This window comes from Microcaecilia unicolor, chromosome 5, assembly GCF_901765095.1.
Source record: "Microcaecilia unicolor chromosome 5, aMicUni1.1, whole genome shotgun sequence".
NCBI lineage: Eukaryota > Metazoa > Chordata > Amphibia > Gymnophiona > Siphonopidae > Microcaecilia > Microcaecilia unicolor.
The window spans coordinates 306983229-307010255 of record NC_044035.1 but is presented as its reverse complement, the minus strand read 5'-3'; the positions used below and the strand labels follow the sequence as shown (position 1 = coordinate 307010255).

At 43.8% G+C, this 27027-nt stretch overlaps 1 protein-coding gene across 1 annotated transcript in view; it reads right to left on the bottom strand.

Annotated features, from left to right (window-relative positions):
- Nucleotides 1-27027, bottom strand: part of BRD7 (bromodomain containing 7) — a 113775-nt gene that overhangs the window by 62518 nt on the left and 24230 nt on the right. The window contains 5 exon segments of the mRNA XM_030204348.1: nt 7863-7938; nt 16975-17104; nt 20385-20572; nt 23174-23284; nt 26149-26293. Of these exon segments, the coding sequence (XP_030060208.1) occupies nt 7863-7938; nt 16975-17104; nt 20385-20572; nt 23174-23284; nt 26149-26293 (650 nt within the window).

The following is a 27027-nucleotide window of genomic DNA, read 5'->3' as shown; positions in this document are numbered from 1 at the left end:
AGAATAGTGGGAAGGACTAATGGAAAGAAAATTATCAGAAAAAAACCTAATTTCTCCTTCCATTACGTAGCTTCCCACTATTCAAGAACCTATGGGATGTTCAAAAGCAATTCCTAGAGGGGGTAGGATCCTGGTGTCACTGCCCTGAGGATCAAAGCCCCAAAACTGGCTTCCGAGTGCGCCTCAACATCTATCCTGTACTGCTTGGCAAAGGTATACAACGTTGAATATGTTGCTCCTTGAAATATCTGCTGGAGACAATAAGGTAGTCTCCGCCCAGGATGTCGCTGTACACCTCGTAGAATAAGTCTGCAAGGCCTAAGGAGCCTGCTTCCCTGCAAGCAAATAAGCTGACGTGATAGTCTCCTTTAGCCATCTAGCAATTGTGGGTTTGGAAGCCATAAGCCTCTGTTATCAAAAAACAAAAACAGTCTGTCCAATTTGTGAAACTCATTCATTCATGACATCCAGATATCTAATGAAGCTTCTTGATGTGCGTAGAGCCTTCAAGGATGAATACTGAGCTTTTTCATCCTCCCTGTGAAAGGAAGGAAGCTCTATAGATTAGTTGAAATGAAAATGTTGATACCACTTTTGGAAGAAAGGAAGGAACTGTGCAGAGAAACCCCTGCCTCCGAAAAGCGGAGAAAGGGAAACTGAAAGAGACCATAGCTCCGAAACCCTATGTACCGACTTAACAGCCACCAAGAATACTGTCTTTAGCATAAGATCTTTCTAGGATGCCTTCCGGAGTGGCTCAAAAGGAGGCTTCTGAAGAGCCCCAAGGACTAAATTAAGGTTCCACTTTGGACACAGTGTATGGAAAGGAAAGCCGCAAGCGGCCTGCTCCCTGTCAAAACTGAACAATATGCGAGTGAGTCCCAAGAGATGTGTTACGTGGAGGGGCATAATCGAACGCAAACGCATAATCGAACGCAAATGCCTATCTCCATGGGCGTTTATCTCCAAGAATGGGTCCGTGAAGGGGCGGGCCGAACCGTATTTTTGAAAAAATGGACGTTTTTGAGCTGGGCGTTTGTTTTTTTTAGCGATGATGGAAACTAAAAACGCCCAGCTCAAAAACATCCTAATCCGAGCCATTTGGTCCTGGGAGGGGCCAGGATTGGTAGTACACTGGCCCCCCTGATATGCCAGGACAGCAACTGGGCACCCTAGGTCAGTGCGGTGACTTCAGAAAAAGCTCCCACATGCATAGCTCCCTTACCACGGGTGCTGAGCTCCCAACCCCCTCCCCCAAAACCCACTACCCACAAATGTACAACACTACCATAGCTCTTAGGGGTGAAGGGGGGCACCTACATGTGGGTACAGTGGGTTTTGGAGGCCTCCCATTTACCAGCACAAGTGTTACAGGTAGGGGGGATGGGCCTGAGTCCACCTGGCTGAAGTGCACTGCTGTACCCACTAAAAGTGCTCCAGGGACCTGCAAACACACAGGCCTCTAGGACTTGTTGCTGCTGTATAACATTGGCACACCAGCTGACACCTGAAGATTAATCTCTCTGAAAACGTCCTTTATTGGAATAAGCACGTTTACTCACAGTTAACTGCAGAGGTTGTGCCCCACTAGCAACGAGTCTCCTTGGTACTGAGATTAGCAGTAGGTCAGAGCTGGCAGAATGCTGTACAATGCCCTCTTCTTTCAGCCACATTCAAGGTAAGAACTAAGTTGTCTAACGTGGCTAACACAGGAAAGGGAACTAAAACTGGCTTACAAAAATGGCCACTACCACATGGACTACAACAGGAAACACAACAGGGCACACTCTGACCCAGTAGGCAGGGGGAAAAGCACCATGGGAAAAGAGCCTACCAACTACCAACATCGTGAGACTAACACAAGCTAATGAAATCACGGAGTCCAATACCCTACACAATGCAATGCTGATGTGACCCTGTAGTGCACCCGAGAGCCACATCTGACCCAGGGAAAGGCTGTGAGAGGATCGAACACGTTCTGCTGTCATGGAGGTGGGTACGGCATTTGAGGCTGGCATACAGGCTGGGAAAAAAGTTTTTAAAGAGGGGTTTTTTTTGGTGGGAGGAGGTTAGTGACCACTGGGGGAGTCCGGGGAGGTCATCCCCGATTCCTTCCAGGGGTCATCTGGGCAGTTGGGGCACTTTTTTGGGACTTGTTCGTGAAAAAAAAAGGGTCCAAAAAAAGTGACCCAAAATCGGCTTTTGATTATACTGATTTGGGCGCCTTTGCGAGAAAAACGCCCATCTCCCGATTTGGGTCGAAATATAGGCGTTTTTCTCTTTCAATTATAAGCTGGACAGTCAGCCCCTGAAACAGGTCAACTGCAACCTAAACTTTTAAAGAACTCAATGTCAATCCTTTCTGAAGACCTGACTGGAGAAACGCTAGATGAGCATGAACTGAGCAGAGAAGGAAGTCCGCGCTCAGAACACCAGTCCTCAAATGTCTTCAAACCCTTACATATGCCAAGGATGTAGAGCATTTCCAAGCCTGAAGCAAGGTAGCGATGACCAAATCAGAATAACCTTTTTGTCTCAACCGAGCTCTTTCAATGTCCAAGTCATAAGACCAAAGGGCATGGATCCTTCATGAGCACCGGACATTGTTTTAGTAGGCTGTGAACCTGCAGAAGATGGAGAGGATCCCCGTCTAGCAGTTGAATCAGGTCCGCATACCACGGCCTCTGCTGTCAATCGAGGGCTACAAGAGTTATTTGACCCCCGGTGAAACGTGATCCTTTCCTTTTCAACATGCAGCCTACCATGGGCCAAGGAGGGAGGGAAGGCATACAGTAGATGTGTCTCTGGCAAGGGCTGCAGTAGGGCATTGATCCCCACCGAGCCCGGCAATTTCGCGTGGCTGAAGAAATTGGGTACTTTGGCATTCGTTTTTGTCGTCATCAAGTCCCGAAGCAGAGAATCACATCGGTCCACTCTCAGATGAAAACCCTGGCTGGATAGTCCACCTCCACATTCAAGGACCAATGATGTGAGCTACCAACAAGCAGATATTTGTCTCTATCCAACTCATAAGGGGGGCTGCCTCCACCACCACCAGACAGCTGCAGGTCCCACCTTGCTTGTTGACATAAGCCACCACTGTCGCATTGTCAGAGAAAATTTGGACCGGGGCCCCCATCAGAAAGAGAGCAAAATCATGCAAGGCATTCCGCACTGCCTACTATTACTACTACTACTACTATTTAGCATTTCTATAGCGCTACAAGGCATACGCAGCGCTGCACAAACATAGAAGAAAGACAGTCCCTGCTCAAAGAGCTTACAATCTAATAGACAAAAAATAAATAAAGTAAGCAAATCAAATCAATTAATGTGAACGGGAAGGAAGAGAGGAGGGTAGGTGGAGGCGAGTGGTTACAAGTGGTTACGAGTCAAAAGCAATGTTAAAGAGGTGGGCTTTCAGTCTAGATTTAAAGGTGGCCAAGGATGGGGCAAGACGTAGGGGCTCAGGAAGTTTATTCCAGGCGTAGGGTGCAGCGAGACAGAAGGCGCGAAGTCTGGAGTTGGCAGTAGTGGAGAAGGGAACAGATAAGAAGGATTTATCCATGGAGCGGAGTGCACGGGAAGGGGTGTAGGGAAGGACGAGTGTGGAGAGATACTGGGGAGCAGCAGAGTGAATACATTTATAGGTTAGTAGAAGAAGTTTGAACAGGATGCGAAAACGGATAGGGAGCCAGTGAAGGGTCTTGAGGAGAGGGGTAGTATGAGTAAAGCGACCCTGGCGGAAGATGAGACGGGCAGCAGAGTTTTGAACCGACTGGAGAGGGGAGAGGTGACTAAGTGGGAGGCCAGCAAGAAGTAGATTGCAGTAGTCTAAACGAGAGGTGACAAGGGTGTGGATGAGGGTTTTGGTAGAGTGCTCGGAAAGAAAGGGGCGGATTTTACGGATGTTGTAAAGAAAGAAACGACAGGTTTTGGCGGTCTGCTGGATATGAGCAGAGAAGGAGAGAGAAGAGTCAAAGATGACCCCAAGGTTTCGAGCTGAGGAGACAGGGAGAATGAGAGAGCCATCAACAGAAATAGAAAACGGGGGGAGCGGGGAGGTGGGTTTGGGGGGGAAAATGAGAAGCTCGGTTTTGGTCATATTTAATTTCAGGTGGCGTTGAGACATCCAGGCAGCAATGTCAGACAAGCACGCTGAAACTTTGGTTTGGATGCAAGGTGAGATATCAGGGGTAGAAAGGTAGATTTGGGAGTCATCAGCATAGAGATGGTAGGAAAAGCCATGGGATGAGATTAATGAACCAAGGGAAGAAGTGTAGATAGAAAAGAGGAGGGGACCAAGAACAGAACCCTGGGGTACGCCGACAGGCAGAGGGATAGTAGTAGAAGAGGATCCACCAGAGTGAACACTAAAGGTGCGGAGGGAGAGGTAGGAAGAGAACCAGGAAATGACAGAGCCCTGGAATCCAAGTGAGGACAGGGTATCGAGAAGTATGCTGTGATCGACAGTGTCAAACGCAGCGGAAAGATCAAGAAGAATGAGGATGGAATATTGACCTCTGGATTTAGCCAGCAATAGGTCATTGGAGACTTTAGTAAGCGCAGTTTCGGTTGAGTGGAGAGGGCGAAAACCAGATTGTAATAGGTCAAGAATAGCATGTGAGGAGAGAAAATCAAGGCAGCGGCGGTGAACAGCACGCTCAAGTAATTTGGAGAGAAAAGGAAGGAGGGAGATGGGTCGGTAATTAGAGGGACAAGTAGGGTCAAGTGAAGGCTTCTTAAGGAGAGGTGTGACCACAGCATGTTTAAAGGCAGCAGGGACAGTCGCAGTGGAAAGTGAGAGGTTGAGAAGGTGACAGATAAAAGGAATAAGAGTAGGAGAGATGGCATTAAGAAGGTGGGTGGGAATGGGATCAGAGGAACAGGTGGTACATTTTGAGGAAGAAAGCGACCTCCAAGCGATTTATCGACAACCGAGACTCCTGTTCCATCGAGGTGCCCTGTGCCAGATGGAACTTGTAATGAGCTCCCCAACCCGTCTTGCTGCATCCGTTGTCCTCACCTCTCATTTTGTTATCAGAAATGGAGCTCCGATGGTCAAATTCCTGGGTGACAACCACCACTGCATACTTTGTCTAGTGACCAGCATCCAAGGAAGATGACAGTTGTATTCTGTGACACCGGAGACTAGCGACTGAGAAGAGACTCCTGTAATGGTCGCATTTGAGCCCTTGCCCACAGCACCACTTCAGTTGCCACCATCATTGACCTCAGAACCTGGACACAGACCCAGACCCTGGGCCTGCTTTGACTGAGGAAAAGATGAAATCTGTTGAAACAGCTTCAACCTCTTGTGTTCTGTGAGGAAGATCCTCCTCTCCTTTGCCTTGTCGAATAGAACGCCCAGATACTCCACCATCTGCAATAGAGTTGGTCTGCTCTTCTCAAAATTGGTCACCCAACCAGACTACAGAAGATGGACAATTTTGTCCGTTGCCGCCACGCTGTCCCAATAGGATGACACATGAATGATCTAGTCGAGATATGGGTGAACTCTCATTCCCTGGCGCTGAACGAAGGCCGCCACCACCACCATAACCTTGGCAAACGTTCTTGGTGCAATGGTGAGACCGAAGGGCAAAGCCCTGAACTGGAAGTGATGGGCAGCACTGCAAAATGAAGACTCTGATGCGGCAGCCATATGGGTATATGCAAGTACACCTCCTTGAGATAGAGGTCAGTGAGAAATTCTTCCGCTTGAACCAAGGCTATGATTGCTCATACCAAAGCGGGACACTTGGAAGCAGTGGTTTACACCTTTGAGATCTAAGGCTGGACAAAAGATGCCTTCCTTCTTTGGGACAATGAAGAAGACAGAGTATCTGCCTTGTCCCTGTTCAACCTGCAGAAGTGGAATAATAGCCTGGAGCACCAGCAAGGAATCTACAGTGGCCTGAACCTTGATCACTTTGGTTCCCTTTCGACAAGGAGACTTCAAGAACAGAGGAGTGACCGGGAAGGAGAACTCCAACTTGTAACCTTCTGTAAAATATCCAGAGCCCACTGGTTTGATGTGATTTTGGTCCACACCTCCTGAAACTCTTGAAGACATCCTTCAACCAGTGGAAGAGAAGAGTGGACCAGTCTCACATCACTGTGAAGCTGGGGAGGCTGCCATAACAAGGGAGTCCACCCTGGGAAGTTGTACTTTCTCTTTCTCCTCAAGAACCAATGAGTAGAGGCGAGCCATGGCTCTTTCCATTCTCAGCCCCACATCCGATGAGACCCATTCTGCTGTAATCAAGTCCTGAATGTCTGGATGCATCAGGAAGGCCATAGAAGGACCTCTAAGCCCTCTCATGATCGATGAAGACGGAACTCCTGACACCGAAGCAGAAGGCTCCTCAATGGGAAGCACTGCCAATGTTTTAGAAATAAGAGTATTGAGCTCCGCTTTATGAAACAGCCTCAGTACTTTTGGGGTCATACCCCTTCTCAGAAGGGAGCTCTCATTCCTCTAACAGTTCCTCTGATTAAACCGAAGCCACATTAGATAAGTAGGGAGCAGCAGAAATAGACCTCTGGGAGTGGGCAGATGAGGCTAAATGAGATCTCTTAGAAGCTGGAGAAGCAGCAGGGTGAGAAACTGAAGCACCTTGCAGCAACTCTGACTGTCCCCGCTTCAGTAAATAGGCCTGGCATAAGAGAAAACAAAGATCTTGATGATGCTGAATGCTCTGTCAGGCCCTGAGGGTTGTAAAATGGCAGCTGTGCTCATAGTGTGACCAAACAGAAGCTGTTCCTCACTTCCAGTCAGCCCGCATGTTCCTGTGCTCTCCTGCATCAAACTGAACACCAGCCCTGCGAAGAGCCCACAGTCCCCAGCATATTCGATGTTGCGTCAAATCCAAAGAGGTGCTGCCACCGACCATTTCCCTCAGATCCCACGGGATTCCCTGCTAGCACGCATTGCAATGCCCCGATGCTGGCCGGTGGGTCCCAAAGCAGGAAAACCACTTAGCGGGGGTTGCCAATCACCCCGACTGACTTAAGTGCAGCATAATACAGTCCCAAGTGGTGAGTCAGGATCCTTTCCCTACACCAAAGAGAACCTGCAGCCCTCCAAGCGGTTTCGAGTCAAAATTTAATCGAACTTATTACTGCTGGATGCTCTCCCAAGCTCACAGACTCCACAGGTCTTACCAGAGATGAGAAAGAATCAGGACTGATATCTGTCCCACGCTCTCCAGTAAACATCTTTCCTTCTCCTTTTTTTTTTTTTTTTAAAGGTTGCTGTGCTGGAAAAGGAGAGCTCCACAGGAACAATGTAGAGGTGAAGGAACAGAAGAAGTAAATTAGTGAAGCACAAGAGCCAGACATATGACACTGCAGACTCAAGCCACAAAGCTTAACTGGGGACCAGCTCATCAACTGGATCAGGAGCAAATCACTCAGAACCAGAGGCTGGAAAGTGTCCATCCACCTGCTGAAGATAGAAAATACTGAAAAGCTAGAATGGATGCCAAGAGAGATGTCCCAGCTCAGTTTTCAGTTCTCTATCTCCACATGCTGTTTGATGGACTCAACTATTCCACAGGTTCTGGAACAGTGGGAAGCTACGTAACAGAAAATTTATTTTATTACATAAAAATAAAGTAATTAAAGTAGCACTTCAAGATATAAAAGCTGAACTAAAAATTGGATCTATTGTCCATCCTTCAACATGTGGAGTAATATTTCATACAAATAAGCAAAAAGTATTAACTTAAAAAACACAGTTCTTATGCACGTCATGCCCATGTGGAGAAAATATGCTCCTGAAGCATGGTACAAAACAGCATATTAACACTTTAAAAGAGTTTGAACTTGGTCAACATGCATGAAGTGACAATACAGACCTCCTGCAGCCATCTCCACTGGCGTAAGAAGTGCTAGGGTTGTGGTTCCATCAGGCTTTCGTCTTTGAAACTCCAACTAAAAGCAAACATTTAATATCAGTTCTATTCACCCAACTGAAAATTAACTGAGTAAAAAGTTTTCTTTTGAAAATTATTCAACTGTCATACATCTACATATATGTGCATTTTGCAACATAAATACTTTTACTCACACTCAGTGGATGAATTCCAGGGACATGATTTGGTCAGATGGAGGGGTCGGGTAACAATATACAGAGTTTTGCATTTTAAAAACTATGGGGGTTATTTTCCATGGAAAAAGCATCTGTATAAAACTGAGGTGCTCACCACTGTGAGTACTTTTTCCAGAGAACATTTCAAAGGGAAAGTATGCTTGTAAACCAGAATAAAGCACATAGGCAAAAGTACTTGTAAATTCTGTTCCTATGTAAAAAGATATGAAAATTGCTCCTTGCATTGCCTAATGTAACAAATATTTCAAAATATTTATAAATGAAATGGTGAAAAAAAATCTAATGTCAAATTTTTAAACACATAGATTATTAGATTTTTAATGCTAACGTTTTGCTAAATTGTCCAATATATTGCCCACTGCAGGAAGTTATACATTAACACTTCAATCTAGCCGATTTGATAGCCCTGTGAAAAAATTCCTTTCAGGTACAGAGTGGGGAAAACGACCAGTTTATAATAAGGTAAAAGTTGTTCTTATGTACTTTCCTTAAATCCTGATCGACCAGTCCAGAAAAACAAGTTGGGTCACCCAACCCTCAGAGAACACACTTTGTGATGTTTTCACTAGTATAAAGAGTACTGCAGCCCTGGAACTTGTCAGCATGCTATTGCCCAAGCTGAGGCTGAATAAGTTTTAAGGAAACTGCTAAAATATGTAAATCCTATATACGTTGAAAAGTAGCTCCAAATCCTCTGCAAGGATAAAATTATAAAAATTAATAACAGATTCAGAGAATTGAGGGAAGACCCTGAGGGCTGTAATCTTCCTAGGCAGGTCCTGGACTGGTCTAGCAGGACTAAAGTAAAGGAAAATAGCAGGTGAGAACAAATTTTACCTTCCTTATCATCCTGCTAGACCAGTCCAGACAAGTGGGACATACCAAAGCTATAGGACCCTAGGTGGGAGAACAATAAGGCCCCCTTCCGCTAACAGCTTCCGTAAAGGCACCATCCTCCCTATCTCAGATAACCAATCAGTAATGCTTGATAAAGGAACATGTATACCCTGGAGGAAAGGAGAAACAGGGGTGATATGATACAGACGTTCAAATATTTGAAAGGTATTAATCCGCAAACGAACCTTTTCCGGAGATACGAAGGCGGTAGACCGAGAGGACATGAAATGAGATTGAAGGGGGGCAGACTCAAGAAAAATGTCAGGAAGTATTTCTTCACCGAGAGAGTGGTGGATGCTTGGAATGCCCTCCCCCGGGAGGTGGTGGAGATGAAAACGGTAACGGAATTCAAATATGCGTGGGATAAACATAAAGGAATCCTGTTCAGAAGGAATGGATCCTCAGGAGCTTAACCGAGGTTGGATAGCAGAGCCGGTAGTGGGAGGCGGGGCTGGAGGTTGGGAGGCGGGGATAGTGCTGGGCAGACTTATACGGTCTGTGCCAGAGCTGGTGGTGGGAGGCAGGGATAGTGCTGGGCAGACTTATACGGTCTGTGCCAGAGCAGGAGTTGGGAGGCAGGACTGGAGGTTGGGAGGCAGGGATAGTGCTGGGCAGACTTATACGGTCTGTGCCAGAGCCGGTGGTGGGAGGCGGGATTGGAGGTTGGGAGGCAGGGATAGTGCTGGGCAGACTTATACGGTCTGTGCCAGAGCCGGTGGCTGGGAGGCGGGGCTGGTGGTTGGGGGGCGGGGATAGTGCTGGGCAGACTTATACGGTCTGTGCCCTGAAGAGCACAGGTACAAATCAAAGTAGGGTATACACAAAAAGTAGCACACATGAGTTGTCTTGTTGGGCAGACTGGATGGACCGTGCAGGTCTTTTTCTGCCGTCATCTACTATGTTACTATGTAACAATGACTAGGTTGCTACATAACAGACCTCTGGTGCGACCATCCTAGGTTCCGTCCAGGACATCATTTGCACTCTGAGTAGATTCTCAGGCTCAATGACACCTCTCACCGATTCAATACATAAACTGAAGTCTGGGTGATGGAAGGTTTAGAAGCCATCTCACTCTTCTATGGAACACTGAATAAAACAGAGGCAATCCAACTTATGTAAGAAGTTTGTCATCTTCAAATAAACCGAGCAATGCCTGTCAAAGGGTGTGGAGGGCTCCATCGAGGGTTATAAGACAGATTGACAGATTTATCTGGAATGGAAAGAGAACCTTAGGCAAGGAGAAAGGGACCATGCGAAGGAATGCCAATTCTCCATAGAAAGAAAAAAAAAAAAAAAAAAGGGGTCCCTACGCAGAAGGACCTGCAGCTCTGAGATGCACTTGGCTGAACAGACTGACCTTGAAGACAGTATGCTTAGTAAGAGAATTTAGTACCAGAAAGTTTCCACTGAGGAATCACTGAGGAGGCGGGGCTAGTGGTTGGGAGGTGGGGCTAGTGCTGGGCAGACTTCTATGGTCTGTGCCCTGAAAATGGCTGATACAAATCAAGGTTAGGTATACACATAAAGTAGCACATATGAGTTTATCTTGTTGGGCAGACTGGATAGACCTTACAGGTCTTTCTCTGCCGTCATCTACCAGTTAAGCATACCACAGCCTGTGAAAGCCATTCCGGGTCATTCTAGAATGACCAGAACAGAGCGGCCTATGGACAGCCAAGGTAGAAAGATGTTAAGAGGGCCTTCTTGGAGCCATGGCTGAATTAGAACATTGATTCCAACCACATTAGACTCCCACCTGTGACTAGAGAACCTGCTTTGGCTTTCTGACATATCACCATCGACTTGAAGATACCGCCAATGATACTCCCAGATTAGCATGTGGAAGTAAGTATCGGGCAACTGTAAATAAGAAAAAAAAAACCCTTATCTTTCTTGACTGTTGTGATCACAGACTAAGGTTTCCATGCAAAAGTGGTACAAGTAAAGCATGGAATTGAAGCCTTTGAGGTCAAAGATGGGGCCTGAAGAAGCCCTCTTTTCCTGGAATGATTTAGAAAATTGAACACCAACCCCAACCTAGCTCTTTCATAGGAATTGGAACAATGGCATCTAGTTGAATGAGGATATGCTGCATTTCGCTGGCCACTGCTCTCTTGGATACCGCACCTCAAGGCAACACCATAAAGGCATCAGAAATGGATTCTGCAAACTCCAGAGTGTAAACCTGCTGAATTACTTTAAGAACCCATTGATCAGAGGTGAAACAGCTGAAAGGACTCCCCCCCCCCTCCACAACTGCTGCATAGGAGGGAAGGTCCACTATGACTCACTGGGCCCCTTTCCCTCCTCCATATTGGGATTTACAGGTGCCACAAAACTACTGATTTCACTTGAATCTGCCTGATGAATAAAGAGAAGGAAGCCTATTATTTGATTCCCAAATCCTTCTGGAGAAACTGACTTGAGGTACCCTTCAAACAGAAATGAAACCTGATCCTTGGGAAGTCTCTGAGGCACTGCCTCACTAACATCTCTGATCAAAACAAATACTTATCCCCGATGGGGAGATTATTGAGCCTCACTTTAGGAGTTGAATCCACTGACAAATCATGGAGCCACAGCTAACTCCATGCCACAGAGTCCTGGGCCCAATCTGGACTGGACCATACATCAACAAAAAAGCTGCTCCGGACTCCATCTGAGCCAACTCTGGGCTCTCTGGAAAGCTGCTGGGTTCACTGGAGCAGTACGTGGACCATATAACTGCCACAAATTGCTGCTTGGATCACCCCCTAACCTTCTAAGTGGAGGAAGCAAAAGCTTGCTTTAGGAGAACCCCCCCCCCCCCCCACTTTCCTGTCATGTGAGTGCTTCAGGGCAAAGTTGCTCTTCACAGAATGGTGGTCATCTTTGTTACCATTGTCACCAGGCCATCCACCTTGAGAAGGCAGAAAAACTGGCCTATGTTGTCCTGAGGGAGGGGACAGAGCTTCCCCACGACTCTGCTTTCCTTGAAGATAGTTTCATGAAACTCCCACTCTGCAAGGACTATCTTCTTTAGTGTCTAAGTAGGAGAAAGTCCTTTCCTAGCCCTCCAAGGATAGGATCTCCAGCAAGTACAGTGAAACCTCACTATAATGCGATTGGGGTCTATAAATTAACACATAAAAAGTGGGACTGAGTTATAGTGGGGGTCAATGAAAGAAGAACACAACTGAACCACATAGAGGTATATTTTCAAAGCACTTAGACTTACAAAGTTACACTGTAATCTATGGAACTTTGTAAGGCTAAGTGCTTTGAAAATGAGCCCCACATTGATCTGCCACAAAAAATGTATTTGCTAAAAAGCAAGATAGCACTAACACAATTAAGTACATTATGAAACGTCATTCGAGGTGGCTGAACTACTACTTAAATAAATATTTATTAGGATTTATTTATCGCCTTTTTGAAGGAATTCACTCAAGGCGGTGTACAATAAGAATAAATCAAACATGAGAAATAAACAAATAAAAAATATGGCGTGGAGGGGCATTTTCAAAAGAAACGTCTAAGTTGGAATTTGGACGTCTTTGTAAAACGTCCAAAATCGGAGGGGGGAGAAGGTCATTTTCCAAAAAAGATGGACGTCCATCATTGTGTTCAAAAATACCACGGACGTCCTTGGATTTGGATGTACTTGGATTTTCAGCCATTTTCGAAACCAAAAATGTCCAAGTCTAAAACGTCCAAATTCAAGCCATTTGGATGTGGGAGGAACCAGCATTTGTAGTAAACTGGTCCCCCTGACATGCCAGGACAGCAATCGGGCACCCTAGGGAGCACAGCAGTGGACTTCATAAAATGCTCCCCGGTACACAGTTCCTTTACCTTGTGTTGAGTCCACCAAAAACCCACTACCCCCAACTGTACACCACCTACCATAGCCCTTACGGGTGAAGGGGGGCACAGAGGGTTTCTGGTGGGTTTTGGAGGGCTCGCTGTTTCCTTCATAAATGTAACAGGTGGTGGGGGGGGGGGGGGGGGGTATGGGCCTGGGTCCACCTGTCTGAAGTGCACTGCACCTACTACTAAACTACTCCAGGGACCTGCATGCGCTGTAATGGACCCGAGTGTGACATCTGAGGCTGGCAAGTAATATTTCTAATATGTTTTTGGGGGGTGGGAAGGGGTTAGTGACCACTGGGGGAGTAACAGGAGGTCATCCCCAATTCCCTCCAGTGGTCATCTGGTCATTTTGGGCACCTTTTTGTGCCTTATTTGTGAAAAAAACAGGTCTGGGTGAAAACATCCAAGTTTTAGTGCTGGACGACTTTGCTTTGTTCTATTATGGCTCAAAGACATCCAAGTCTTAGGAACGCCCAAATCCTGCCTCAAACACACCTCCGATACGCCCCCTTGAGATTTGGATGTCCTTGCGATGGACTGCAGTTGGAACGTCCAAAATCTGCTTTCGATTATACCAATTTGGACGTCTCTGTAAGATGGATGTCCAAGTGCCGATTTATGTCACTTTTTGGACGTCCTTCTCTTTCGAAAATGAGCCCGATAGTAGACTACTTACAATGCCAACATAATACATAATATAACATTTTAATTGATAAGTACATAAGTAATGCCACACTGGGAAAAGTCCAAGGGTCCATCGAGCCCAGCATCCTGTCCACGACAGCAGCCAATCCAGGCCAAGGGCACCTGGCAAGCTTCCCAAACATACAAACATTCTATACATGTTATTCCTGGAATTGTGGATTTTTCCCGAGTCCATGTAGTAGCAGTTTATGGACTTGTCCTTTAGGAAACCGTCTAACCCCTTTTTAAACTCTGCCAAGCTAACTGCCTTCATCACGTTCTCCGGCAACGAATTCCAGAGTTTAATTACACGTTGGGTGAAAAAAAAATTTCTCCTATTTGTTTTAAATTTACTACACTGTAGTTTCATTGCATGCCCCCTAGTCCTAGTATTTTTGGAAAGCGTGAACAGACGCTTCACATCCACCTGTTCCACTCCACTCATTATTTTATATACCTCTATCATGTCTCCCCTCAGCTGTCTCTTCTCCAAGCTGAAAAGCCCTAGCCTCCTTAGTCTTTCTTCATAGGGAAGTCGTCCCATCCCCGCTATCATTTTCGTCGCCCTTCGCTGCACCTTTTCCAATTCCACTATATCTTTCTTGAGATGCGGCGACCAGAATTGAACACAACACTCAAGGTGCAGTCGCACCATGGAGTGATATAACGGCATTATAACATCCTCACACCTGTTTTCCATACCTTTCCTAATAATACCCAACATTCTATTCACTTTCCGAGCCGCAGCAGCACACTGAGCAGAAGGTTTCAGTGTATTATCGACGACGACACCCAGATCCCTTTCTTGGTCCGTAACTTCTAACGTGGAACTTTGCATGACATAGCTATAACTCGGGTTCTTTTTTCCCACATGCATCACCTTGCACTTGCTCACATTAAACGTCATCTGCCACTTAGCCACCAAGTCTCCCAATCTCGTAAGGTCCTTCTGTAATTTTTCACAATCCTGTTAACGACTTTGAATAACTTTGTGTCATCAGCAAATTTAATTACCTCTCTAGTTACTCCCATCTCTAAATCATTTATAAATATATAAAAAAGCAGCGGTCCTAGCACAGACCCCTGAGGAACCCCACTAACTACCCTTCTCCATTGTGAATACTGCCAATTTAACCCCACTCTGTTTCCTATCCTTCAACCAGTTTTTAATCCACAATAGGGCTTTTCCTCCTATCCCATGACCCTCCAATTTCCTCTGTAGCCTTTCATGAGGTACCTTGTCAAACGCCTTTTGAAAATCCAGATACACAATATCAACCGGCTCCCCTTTGTCCACATGTTTGTTTACTCCTTCAAAGAATTGAAGTAAATTGGTCAGGCAAGATTTCCCCACACAAAACCCGTGCTGACTCGGTCTCAGTAATCCATGTCCTCGGATGTGCTCTGTAATTTTGTTTTTAATAATAGCCTCTACCATTTTCCCCGGCACTGACGTCAGACTCACCGGTCTATAATTTCCCGGATCTCCCCTGGAACCTTTTTTAAAAATCGGCGTTACATTGGCCACCCTCCAATCTTCCGGTACCACGCTCGATTTTAAGGATAAATTGCATATCACTAGCAGTAGCTCCGCAAGCTCATTTTTCAGTTCTATCAGTACTCTAGGATGAATACCATCTGGTTCAGGAGATTTGCCACTCTTCAGTTTGCTGAACTGCCCCATTACGTCCTCCAGGTTTACCGTGAAGTCAGTAAGTTTCTCCGACTCGTCTGCTTGAAATATCATTTCCGACACCGGCATCCCACCCAAATCTTCCTCGGTGAAGACCGAAGCAAAGAATTCATTCAATCTCTCCGCTACATCTTTGTCTTCCTTGATTGCCCCTTTTACCCCTTGGTCATCCAGCGGCCCAACCGATTCTTTTGCCGGCTTCCTGCTTTTAATATACCGAAAAAAAATTTTTACTATGCTTTTTTTGCCTCTAATGCTATCTTTTTTTCGTAATTCCTCTTGCCCTTCTTTATCTGCGCCTTGCATTTGCTTTGACACTCCTTATGCTGCTTCTTGTTATTTTCAAACGGTTCCTTCTTCCATTTTCTGAAAGCATTTCTTTTATCCCTAATAGCTTCCTTCACCTCACTTTTCAACCAGGCCGGCTGTCTTTTGGAGTTCCGTCTTTCTTTTCTAATTAGTGGAATATGTTTGGCCTGGGTCTCCAGGATGGTATTTTTGAACAGCGTCCATGCCTGTTGTACAGTTTTTACACTCTCAGTTGTCCCCCTAAGTTTTTTTTTCCACCGTTCTTCTCATTTTATCATAGTCTCCTTTTTTAAAGTTAAACGCTGACGTACTTGACTTCCTGTGTATAGTTTCTTCAAGGCTGATATTAAAACTGATCACATTATGATCACTGTTATCAAGCGGCCCCAGTACCATAACGTCCCTCACCAGATCATGCGCTCCACTAAAGACCAATTCTAGAATTTTTCCTTCTCTTGTCGGTTCCTGCACCAGCTGCTCCATAAAGCTGTCCTTGATTTCATCAAGGAATTGTTCCTCTCTAGCGTGTCCCGATGTTACATTTACCCAGTCTATATTTGGATAATTGAAGTCACCCATTATTATCTCATTGCCCATTTTGTTTGCGTCTCTGATTTCTTTTATCATTTCTGCATCTACCTGCTCATCCTGGCGAGGTGGACAGTAGTACACTCCTATCACCATCCTTTTCCCTTTTATACATGGAATTTCAACCCACAATGATTCAAAGGTGTGATTGGTGTCCTGCTGAATTTGTAATCTATCTGAGTCAAGGCTCTCATTAATAAACAGTGCTACCCCTCCACTAGTCCGGTCCACCCTATCACTACGATATACTTTGTAAATAAAAAATGCTATCAACAATAAAGAATGACAACTTGGATTCAGCAGCTCATAAGTTTGCTTGCTTTGTTTTGAATGGGAAGGGAAACAGAGACTGACCTACTGGCTTCAACTTTTTGACTTCACCTCGTCTCCTGTTTTCATCCAACCTCCTTGGCAGTCACTTCTATAAGTCCTGAAGGCTGTCTGCTCCCTGTCCCCAGTGGCTGCAACCCCCACCCCCCCCAAAAAACCCCAACAACAACAAGCCTGGGGCAGAATGTGTTGTCGGCTCTGCTGGTCCTCTGCCCCCTTGACGTTAACTTCCAGTTCCAGAGGACCAGCAGAACTGACAGCACATGTTTGAAGGCCTGTAATGCTTAGAAAAAGAATCCAAAGAAGAACACATTTCTGCTTTGCAGATGTCCAAAGGAAGAACCAAGAAACGCTTTGCCCACTAAGCAGCCTCCACTGTATTATTACCTACTGTACACCGCCTTGGGTGAATTTCTTCATAAAGGCGGTTAATAAATACCAATAAATAATAAACAAGAGATTTCAAATGCTCTTGGTTGAACAATTATCGGACATTATTCACCTGACTGTTTACAACCCTTTTGGTTAATCTTCCTGCTGATTCTCGAACAATACGATCAATCAGCTCTTGCTCCTTCTCTGCCAAGTTAGTGCTGATCTTGAATTTATCTTCAAGTAGATCTCTCTCCTTCCTGTAGTTTACCAAAAACAAAAGATGTTACACTATCAAAATTAGAGAAAAAAAAACAAGAGTATACACTGAGAGTCATTTTCAATATGATGTTTAAGTCCAAGTTTGGACGTTTTGCTCAAAACGTCCAGAATCCGTACAGCAAATATAGCAATTTTTCAAACAACAAAATATCTTTTTTTTCTCAAAAATGGCCACTTGCTAGATGTTTTTGTGCTCTGTGCGTTTATTTTTTTGGTCCATTTCAGAAAAAAAAATCCAACTGAAAAACGCACAAAATCAAACCACTGGGATGTAAGAGGAGCCAACATTCTTAGTAGACAGGCCACACAGACATCCCAGAAGAGCAATGGGGCACCCTAGGAGTCACTACAGTAGACTTCACATAAAAACGCCCAGGTACACATCTCACTGTTACCCCCTTATATTGTATGGGGAGCCCTCCAAAACCCACCAAAAACTTATTGTACTCAACTATACACCACTATAATAGCCCTTATGGCTGCAAGTGTAAGTGGGTACAGTAGGTTTTGGGGGGGCTGACACTTTCTACCACAAGTGTAAGAGTGGATTATGGGCCTGGGTCCCCCTCTCCACAGTGCACTGCACTGACCACTAGGCTACTCCAGGGATCTGCTTGCTGCTCTAATAGGATGGGCCATAACATCTGAAGCTGGTATATACTATTTTTTCACATCTTTGGGGGGTGGGAGGGGGAGTCCTGCCTTTATTCCTCCAGTGCTCATCTGGGCACTTTTTTGTGGCTCAGTCATTATTAAAACAGGTCTAGCTCAAACCCCCAGATTCTATATAACGCGCCTAGAGATTTGTGCCAAAATCTGCACAGATTCTAGAACAATACTCATAGCATAACAAGCTGAGCATTGATAACAGCACTTAAGCAATAATGAGCACTAATTGACACTGATTAGAATTTAGGCACACAAGTCGCAAAGCTTAATCTGTAACGAAGTGCGCCTAACTTCTAACGTGCACAGGCAAAAAGGGGCATGGTTACGGGAAGGGAATTGGGTGTTGCAAAATTTATGTACCTAGTTATAGAACATGGCCCAGTGCACCTAAATCTACGCGCTGGGATTAATGCCACGTTTTCGTTGGTGTAAATGGATGCGCATAGATTTAGACTCTGAAATATCAACTAAGTGTATTCTATAATCGGCACCGATTATAGAATACGCTTAGTTGGCACCGATTTTAGTGCCAATTTTTTAGGCACCATATCACCCCCAAAATGTCTTAGTTTTAGTCCTGGATGTTTTTGTTTTGTTCCATGATGACAGAAAAATGTCCAAGTGTTAGGAACACCCTAATCCCGCTCCCTTGTGATGTGGACACACTGCAGACGAAATACACAGATAAACGTCTGCAAAATTGGTTTCAAAAATAGCGATTTGAATGTTTTGGCAAGCAAAACATCCAAATGCTGCTTTATGCCACTTTATAAATGTTTTTCTCATTCAGAAATGAGCCCCGCTGAGTCAGATTAGCATCCTATATCGCTCAAACTACTCATTCAGCCTGTATAGTTAAGCTGCTTTCAGGGACCACCATCATCTCTCTCTCCTTCTGCCTTAGAAGCAAAAAACGTCCATAATAAAAAAACTAAAAGAAGGAAATATTTCTATTTTTTTTCACCACAGAAATATGATCTGTAAACCCATAGTCAACATAAGCTTTTTGTTGCTGCAAATTGTGCCAGACTAACTAGACTGTTTTCCATCTAAGAACTCGAAGGCAATTCTGACCAGTCCAAATGTATTAATATACAATGCTGTTGATCAATGTCAGCTTGCTGGGTAACGTTAGAAAAAACCTATATTCTAAAGTATGGCCTATTACTGCAGTATCTCTTCTTCCAAGCCATTCATATTCTATTTCTGTTCCTGGTTGTGCTTTGGGGAATCAGCTGCTTTCTGATTTGCTCAATGCTTAATTTCATCAATTACTGGCATAAATAATAATGTATAATTTTGGAAGGTCATTATTCAGATTATTTTTCAGAGTAACACAGTAGATGACAGCAATTAGAGTGCCTAGTTTGCCCAGTTGTGTCCATCAAGGTTGTTCGGGCTATATCCCAGCTGTTAGCTGAAGACTGACTGCCTGTAGCATAAGAGCCAACTTTTCAAAATTATTGGGAGGTGCTAAGACCAATGGAAATAACCCCTCCCTGGACACATACAAGGAATTTTCTTAATATTGGGGGTGCTCAAGCACCCACAGAGTTGGCTCCTATGGTCTGTAGGATTGTTTTCCCTATTCAAATTATCTAGGTTTATTCACCTCTCCTAATTTAGGTAAATTATCAAATTAATTCCCATACCCAAGTCAGTATTCGTGCTTCTCCAGATCTTTTATTCAAGGTCTCAACCCATCTGTATCTCCATCTACACTAAGCAAGTTTAAATTCTACAGCAGTAGTGCCTCCACCACCACTGCCAGGTACTTCCAAAAAAGAAATACATTTCCTGAGTCTCCCTTCAACTTCATATCATTACCCCCACCCTTAATTTCTTTTCCTATGGCAAACTGCAGCTTTATTCTTTTAGAACATTTTGAGTCACTGAAAAAAAAAAAAAAGATAGCGTGGAACGGACTCCCTGAGCCCATACGCCAGGCCCCTTCCCTGCCCATCTTCAAATCATTGCTCAAAGCCCACCTCTTCAATGTCGCCTTCGGCACCTAACCACTACACCTCTACTCAGGACATCTAGACTGCCCCAACTTGACATTTCGTTCATTAGATTGTAAGCTCCTTTGAGCAGGGACCGTCCTTCTTTGTTAACTTGTACAGCGCTGCGTAACCCTAGTAGCACTCTAGAAATGTTAAGTAGTAGTAAGTAGTAGTAGATGTAAAAAAATCTTGAGGACGGTGATGCCATTGCTCCAGCATTTACACCAACTGTGGGTGTCAAGTAGGTGCAGTTCAAAGTATTGGTGCTCATCTTTAGGGTGGTAAGGGAGAAAAAGCCAAGCTATTTGGCAAGTAGATTAAAAAGGTATGATCCAGTGAGGGATTTGAGATCAGGCCCATGACTTTTTGCTACAAATTCCTTCTTGGAAGGAATTTAAGGGAATTAGGCTGTGAATAGGATGTTTTCTGCTATGGTGGAACAAGCTCCCTATGAAAATTAGGATGAAAACAGAATGTGGAAAGTTTAGAAGAACAGTGCAAACCACATCTGTTTCCTAGGGAGTAAGACGGGAGGGAGGGATAAACAGAGTGATCTATTGGGCTGAATTACTTGAAGTTACTGTACTTTTTATATTCCTTATTGGGCGTTTTGAACATCTGAACATCCTGCATTTCTATGGAATCTTCTTTGTCTTTTGTATGGTGGTCTTTGGTCTCCTCTGGTAGTTGTGATTCCAGCTTGTCTTTCTGCTTCCCAGGTGTCTGTAAGTCTGCCATGAAGTCTATGCTCTGTTTCAGGCTCTGGATTCTTTCCTTAAACAAATAACCAAAAATATGCCATCAATTTAAAGCTCAGCATCTCTTTATTTTGTTAAGTCTGTCTTTCAGACAATGAGCCAATAATAAGGAATGCTGTGAATATATGAAGAAAGAACATTTATGGTCTCAAGAGCTCAAGTGATATTTTTTGTTGAGCCAACAAAAAGAAAATATCTCAACTACCTCAAATAAAAGAAAGAATAAATACTAGAAAATTCAATAATCTTTTTTTACATTTAAGGTAACGCCATCAATACAAATTCACAACCTGATGTATTAGCAATTAAATCCTAGCCTATAACATATCCAACCTAGTTCACTAGTTCTAGACTACCACAACCCATATGACTTTTCATCCTCACTATATTAAAGAATGTTTTTTGAATTTTTACACAAAGGAATTCCCCTAGCTCAGATCTCTGGCTGCAATAATTCCTTGAGCAGAAAGCAAGCGTATATAGTCACACAACTTTATGTATAGGACTAAATTCTATAAATGATGCCTAAAATATCAGCGCCGGAAAAAAAAGCACTTAGCGCTATTCTATAAATGGTGCTTAAAGTTAGGTGCCACTTACAGAATAGCGCTAAGCACCAGGAACCACAACTACATTTAGGTGTGACCATTTATACCAACTAAACCTTGATGTAAATCCCTGTGCCTAAATTAGGTGCAGATCCCCCTTATTCTATAACAACGCACATAAATTAAAGGAATGCTCCTGATGTGCCCACGGCCCTCCCATGGCCATACTCACTATTTTAGACCAACACATATACTTTATGTGCATTTCCTATACCTAAATTTATGCATATTAATTTTAATTAAATCCAATTAGCAATAATTGTCCTTCTGCCTTAGAAGCAAAAAACATCCAATTAGCAATTGCTTGTTAAAATCTCAATTATAGTGCTAATTGAAAATGCTGCATTTCCTATGATGAGAAACCCTGTGCTAGAAATGAAGAATAGAAAAAAAAAAGATCTTGTAGTGTTGGTAATGAACATAAAACAAAAGTATATTCAGATTACAGATTTATTTTCTAAAGAAGCTCTGCTGAAAAAAAAATTATGGCAACCCCTCAACCTGATTTAAATTTAACACAATTTCTTGAGAGTTCATTGGAAGTTATTACTGAAAGGACAACATTGTTGGTGTCATTTGCTCTAGAACTGAACCGCAATAATATATTTAGACTTTTTTTCCGCCATATCAATACATCTTTCCTTGGATCAAAAATTCAAGTTTTTCCTGATCTCTCTAGAGATACACAAAAAAAAAAAAAAGACTTTTTATTGATGAAAGCAATAGTCCTTCATTTGGGAGGGACCGTCATACTTAAATTTCCTTGTAAATGTTATATTTCTTTGGAATCCACTAACTATATTTTCTTTGACCCAGGAAAGTTGGTAGAATTTATTGTTAGTAAAGAGTAAAGTAGTATTAGCCCTGGCTTATAACACTAAATCAGTGGTGTCAACTTAAATTCCTTCCATCCCTTATAAAATGTTTTCTTTCACAGTTTGTGTTATATATATGGTAATTTCCTAGTTCTTGGACCGCTTAATGTGGACTAACATAATTTATATAGTGCCTCAGTTGATCTATTTTCATAATTTCTTCACTTTTCTATAAATTCAAGATTTATGTATTTTGCATAAATGTAAAGTTGAAAAATGTATAAAAAATAAAAAAAAATTATGGCTTCAACTGAATTAACCACAATCCAAGAAAATACAGTTCACTGTATGACCACCAATGTGTGGCTGATGAAAGAGCATAATTTTTTCTGTTAAGTAACCATAACAAATTTGCTATTAATTATTTGATATCACAGGGACAGATTGTTATACAAACTACACAACTATTATCTAGAAGTAGGGTGACCATATTATTCCAGGTCACGGAAGAGAAGCTGAGCCACCCTGGTTTTATTTCACTGTGTGCAAAGAGATGAGGTTCTGCTTTTCAAAGAAAAACAAAACTGACATTAGAAAGACAAAGTCATGCATGTAGTAGGATAAAACTTTTTATCTGTTCACTGCATACCTTCTTTTCATTATGATGCTATGAACACTAGTAAGCCCAAGGTCTCATTTTTAAAGTGATACCACCAATGGGCTGCTCTATACGTGGAGGCTTCCTTTTAGGTACCATGATGATGCTGTGCAGTAAAAGCATATTCAATAACTGTTCCCGGGCAACTGAGTGCTGTTGTAGATCACTATTGTACCTAGCATTGGTGTGCTTACATGAACTCACCTGCAGTTACACCAGCCATAAACCTGGCATAACTGTAAATATGGCAAGGGCATAACTTACAGTATTCTCTAACTTGTGCACTTTTAAATGCCTCTCCTGTGTGAACGCTCCTCTTGTATTTACATGCGCCCTTACAGAATACCACTTAGTTGCTTTGCTGCGACTGACACCTGTAAGTGTTCACATACCCATGACAGTGCTGGTATTCTGTACATTACACATGCAAGCAGTGTGTACTCAGCTATATAACTACCCCTTTTAGCGTGCAGGCAGAGTTCCAGGAGCTCCGACATCACTGGGACGTATTTTCTCCTCCAAGAGCTTTTTGTTACCTGGCTGAGAATTTTCATCCCCGAGTTCAGTAGTTTCTTTGCAGTTTTGTAGTAAATGGTCTCTGGCTTATTGTAAATCATGGCATTTGTGCACATCTGTTGGAAGTTATCCTGCATGTTGATGGAGGATGAAAGCAGAACGTAACAGAAATATAAACATTAAGAAGTTTGAGCTTAACAGTAAAGAATGCAAATGAAAGTACTTTACACAGATGCAATGCTACAAAAGTGCCACTACAAAATAGGCAAGTCAGAAGTTAATTTTTGTAGGAATCAACTGTAAAATTTGTGGTAAATAATTCAAAAGAATTTAACAAAGTCAATTATGGTTATTTCTGTTTACATTCAGGCTCATTTTCGAAAGAGGACACCCATCTTTCGACACAAATCGGAAAATGGGCGTCCTTCTTACAAGGTTGTTCAAATCGGTATAATCAAAAGCTAATTTTGGGCATCCCCAACTGCTTTCCGTTGCAGGGACGGCCAAAGTGTATCGGAGGCAGGACTTGGGCATGCCTAACACATGGACATCCTCAACCCATAATGGAAAAAAAAAAGGGCGTCCCTGACGAGCACTTGGACGACTTTACTTGGTCCTGTTTTTCTTACAACCAAGGCACAAAAAGGTGCCGAAATGACCAGATGACCACCGGAGAGAATTGGGGATGACCTCTCCTTACTCCCCCCCCAGTGGTCAGTAACCCCCTCCCACCCTCAAAAAATATCTTTAAAAATATTTTTTTGCCAGCCTCTATGCCAGCCTCAGATGTCATACTCCGCTCCATCACAGCAGTATGCAGGTCCCTGGAGCAGTTTTAGTGGGTGCAGTGCACACAGGCAGGTGGACCCAGGCCCATCCCCCTCCCTACCTGTTATGTTTGTGGAGGAAACAGCGAGCCCTCCAAAACCTACCAGAAACCCACTGTACCCACATCTAGGTGCCCCCCTTTACCCGTAAGGGCTATGGTAGTGGTGTACAGTTCTGGGTAGTGGGTTTTGGGGGGGCTCAGCACACAAGGTAATGGAGCTATGTTTCTGGGAGCATTTTATTAAGTCCACTGCAGTGCCCCCTAGGGTGCCCGGTTGGTGTCCTGGCATGTCAGGAGGACTAGTGCACCACGAATGCTGGCTCCTCCCATGACCAAAGGGCTTGCATTTGGTCGTTTCTGAGATGGGTGTCCCTGGTTTCCATTATCGCCGAAAATCAGAAACAACCAAGTCTAGGGACGACCATCTCTAGGGACAACCTAAATTTCAAGATTTGGGCATCCCCGACCGCATTATCGAATGAAAGATGGACGTCCATCTTGTTTCGATAATACGGGTTTCACCACCCCTCCATCGGGACGTTTTGCGAGGATGTCCTCAACAAAACTTGGGCGTCCCTTTCGATTATGCCCCTCTTAGTGTAGCCATAGTATCTCCAATGTGCAAAATCTAGAGGAATACAAAGTTATAAGCACAAAGTGGATCCCATCAACCAGGTGAAACAGGAAAACATAGTCTAGAGATCTCCAGAAATTCAGGAACTTTACAGCACTGAGCTCAAAGAGCTGAAGCTAGAGAGAAACATTTCACTGTCTGGGTATCATTACAGGCATCAAAGACACCTTCTGTAGCCCAATGCTTATTACTGGACCTTACATCATTATCACAAAATCAGAGGTGAAAATCTCATTCTTTGCCTTCACCTACTGGTCAAGACAACAAGTAAATAATGCATTTAACTTTGTATCTAATAAAAGGAGGCCGAGGGTGTAGGGAATGCTTTTTGCTGCAACTCTACAGATCTTGACATGCTTTAAAGATAAAAGATAAAGAAAAATTTCAAACAAGTATTTACTGACTTTGTTCATGCAAATTAAACTGTAGGTGAATGAAAATCACAGGCTAATCTCTGTAGGGTATGGGAGTCATTTACTCTAAGAGCCTTGGATTTGGACTTCTTGGGGGAATTCTGTGCAAAAAAAATTTGAATATTCTGCAAAACTCTTCATACTTTATTTGTAATTTTCTTGTGCAGAATTCCCCTATTATAATGGCCGGCTTCTATCCCCAGGCATGAAATACCCCCTCAGCAGTTTCCTTCCCCAGGTTCCACCTTTTCCATTTCTCTTAGCTAATACCCTTTCCCTGTTTTCAGTCCCCAGCTTTCTCTATCTTTCTCCAGGGTGAATACCTCCAATTTCCCCACCCTTCTCGTTCACCTGCTCTCTTCTATAATACTCTCTCCCCTTCTGTCAGCCTTCACTGCCCTTCCTATGCTCTCCCCCTAACTAGCAGCAAGACCCCTGCTCCGTCTACCCTCCCAAGGTGTCTTCCTCCTTTCCCAGGCAAAACTCCACCTTACTTTTCTCTGCCCCAATCCCCGTGACACCCCCCCCCCCCCCATCCACCCTGCTGCAGCCCTCCTGTGGCACATAGCACCCCATCCACCACGCTGTAGCCTTCCCTTCTACTGTGGCACACAGCACCCCATCCACCTTGCTGTAGACTTCCCCCTTTCCTATGGCACACAGCCCCCCCCCCCACCTTGATGAAGTCTTCCCCCTTTCCCATGGCTGCAACCTCCACTCCCATGTCACACACAACTCCAAACACCTCTTTTCCAGATTTTCCCAACCTACCTCCCTTCTTGCATACACACCACTCCAGCGTGAGAAGCTGTCCAGCTGCACATCGGGCTGCTTCCTGCTCCTCTGCTGTCCCAACCCAGATTGTTCTTGCTGGCCTCCATACAGTTGTACGTTTAAAGGAACTGCTGGGAACCAAGGTGGCAGAGAAGTAGGAAGCAGCCTGATATAAGTGGCGAGTGTGCAGGGAAGGAGGGAGGCAACCAGAAACGAAGCATCTGTGCTACACTGCATTGCAACAGCAAATTGCGGTCTTTGGAGGTGAGGAATTCTGTGCAGAATTCCCCCAAGTGTACACCCTGTAGCAACATTGAAAAGAGCTCAAGCTGAAACAATAACAACCTTTAATTCCTCGATGGATTCATATTCATTGTTCCTGATTTTCTCTTTCATGGTACTAAAATCCATTGGGTGCTTAATGATCATGGAGTAACCAGGAGCGATGAAGTCTGTCACAGGAAAGGAGAAGAATGCGCTTGGGTCCTTTCTGTTAGGATATGAAAAACAGTTACATTCCTAGAAAATAAAATCAGGAGTACACATAGGTGAAATACCCCAAAGATCTGTGTAATGCATTTTATTCAGACACTTAAGAGTCGACTTTGAAATTCAGAAGATCAACAATTTTGACTCCCCCCCCCCCCCCCCCCAAAAAAAAAAAAAAACCATGAAGAGCTTATCAGGAACATTGGTTTCCATATCAATTACCAGACATCATCCTTCCATAAATGAAAATTCAGGTGTATATCACCTTCAGTTTTCTTACTTGTTTGTAAGCATTTTTACATCTTTTTACGGTTTTGAAAACCATGATGACACACGAAGAGGCTCATTTTCAAAGCACTTAGCCTCCCAAAGTTCCATAGAAACCTATGGAACTTAGCCTCCCAAAGTGCTTTGAAAATATGCCTCAATGTAATGCAACCAACACTAATAATATTCAGGCAACATCATCCAGAGCTCATTCTGCACCAACCAGAAGAAAATGGCATAGTCTTGAAAAGCTAATTACAAATATATTAAACTACTCAATAAAGTGGTATCATCTACAACTTACTTTACTTTTATGTATTAACCAACTTAAGGGTTTTGAAATCTCCTTTATAAAAAGGTACTATTTTAAGAAAGGGTCATAAAACGTTACTGGGTCAGATCAAATGTCCATCAAGCCCTGCTGACAAGAGGTCAATCCAGGTCACATGTACTTGGAGTCCCAAAGAT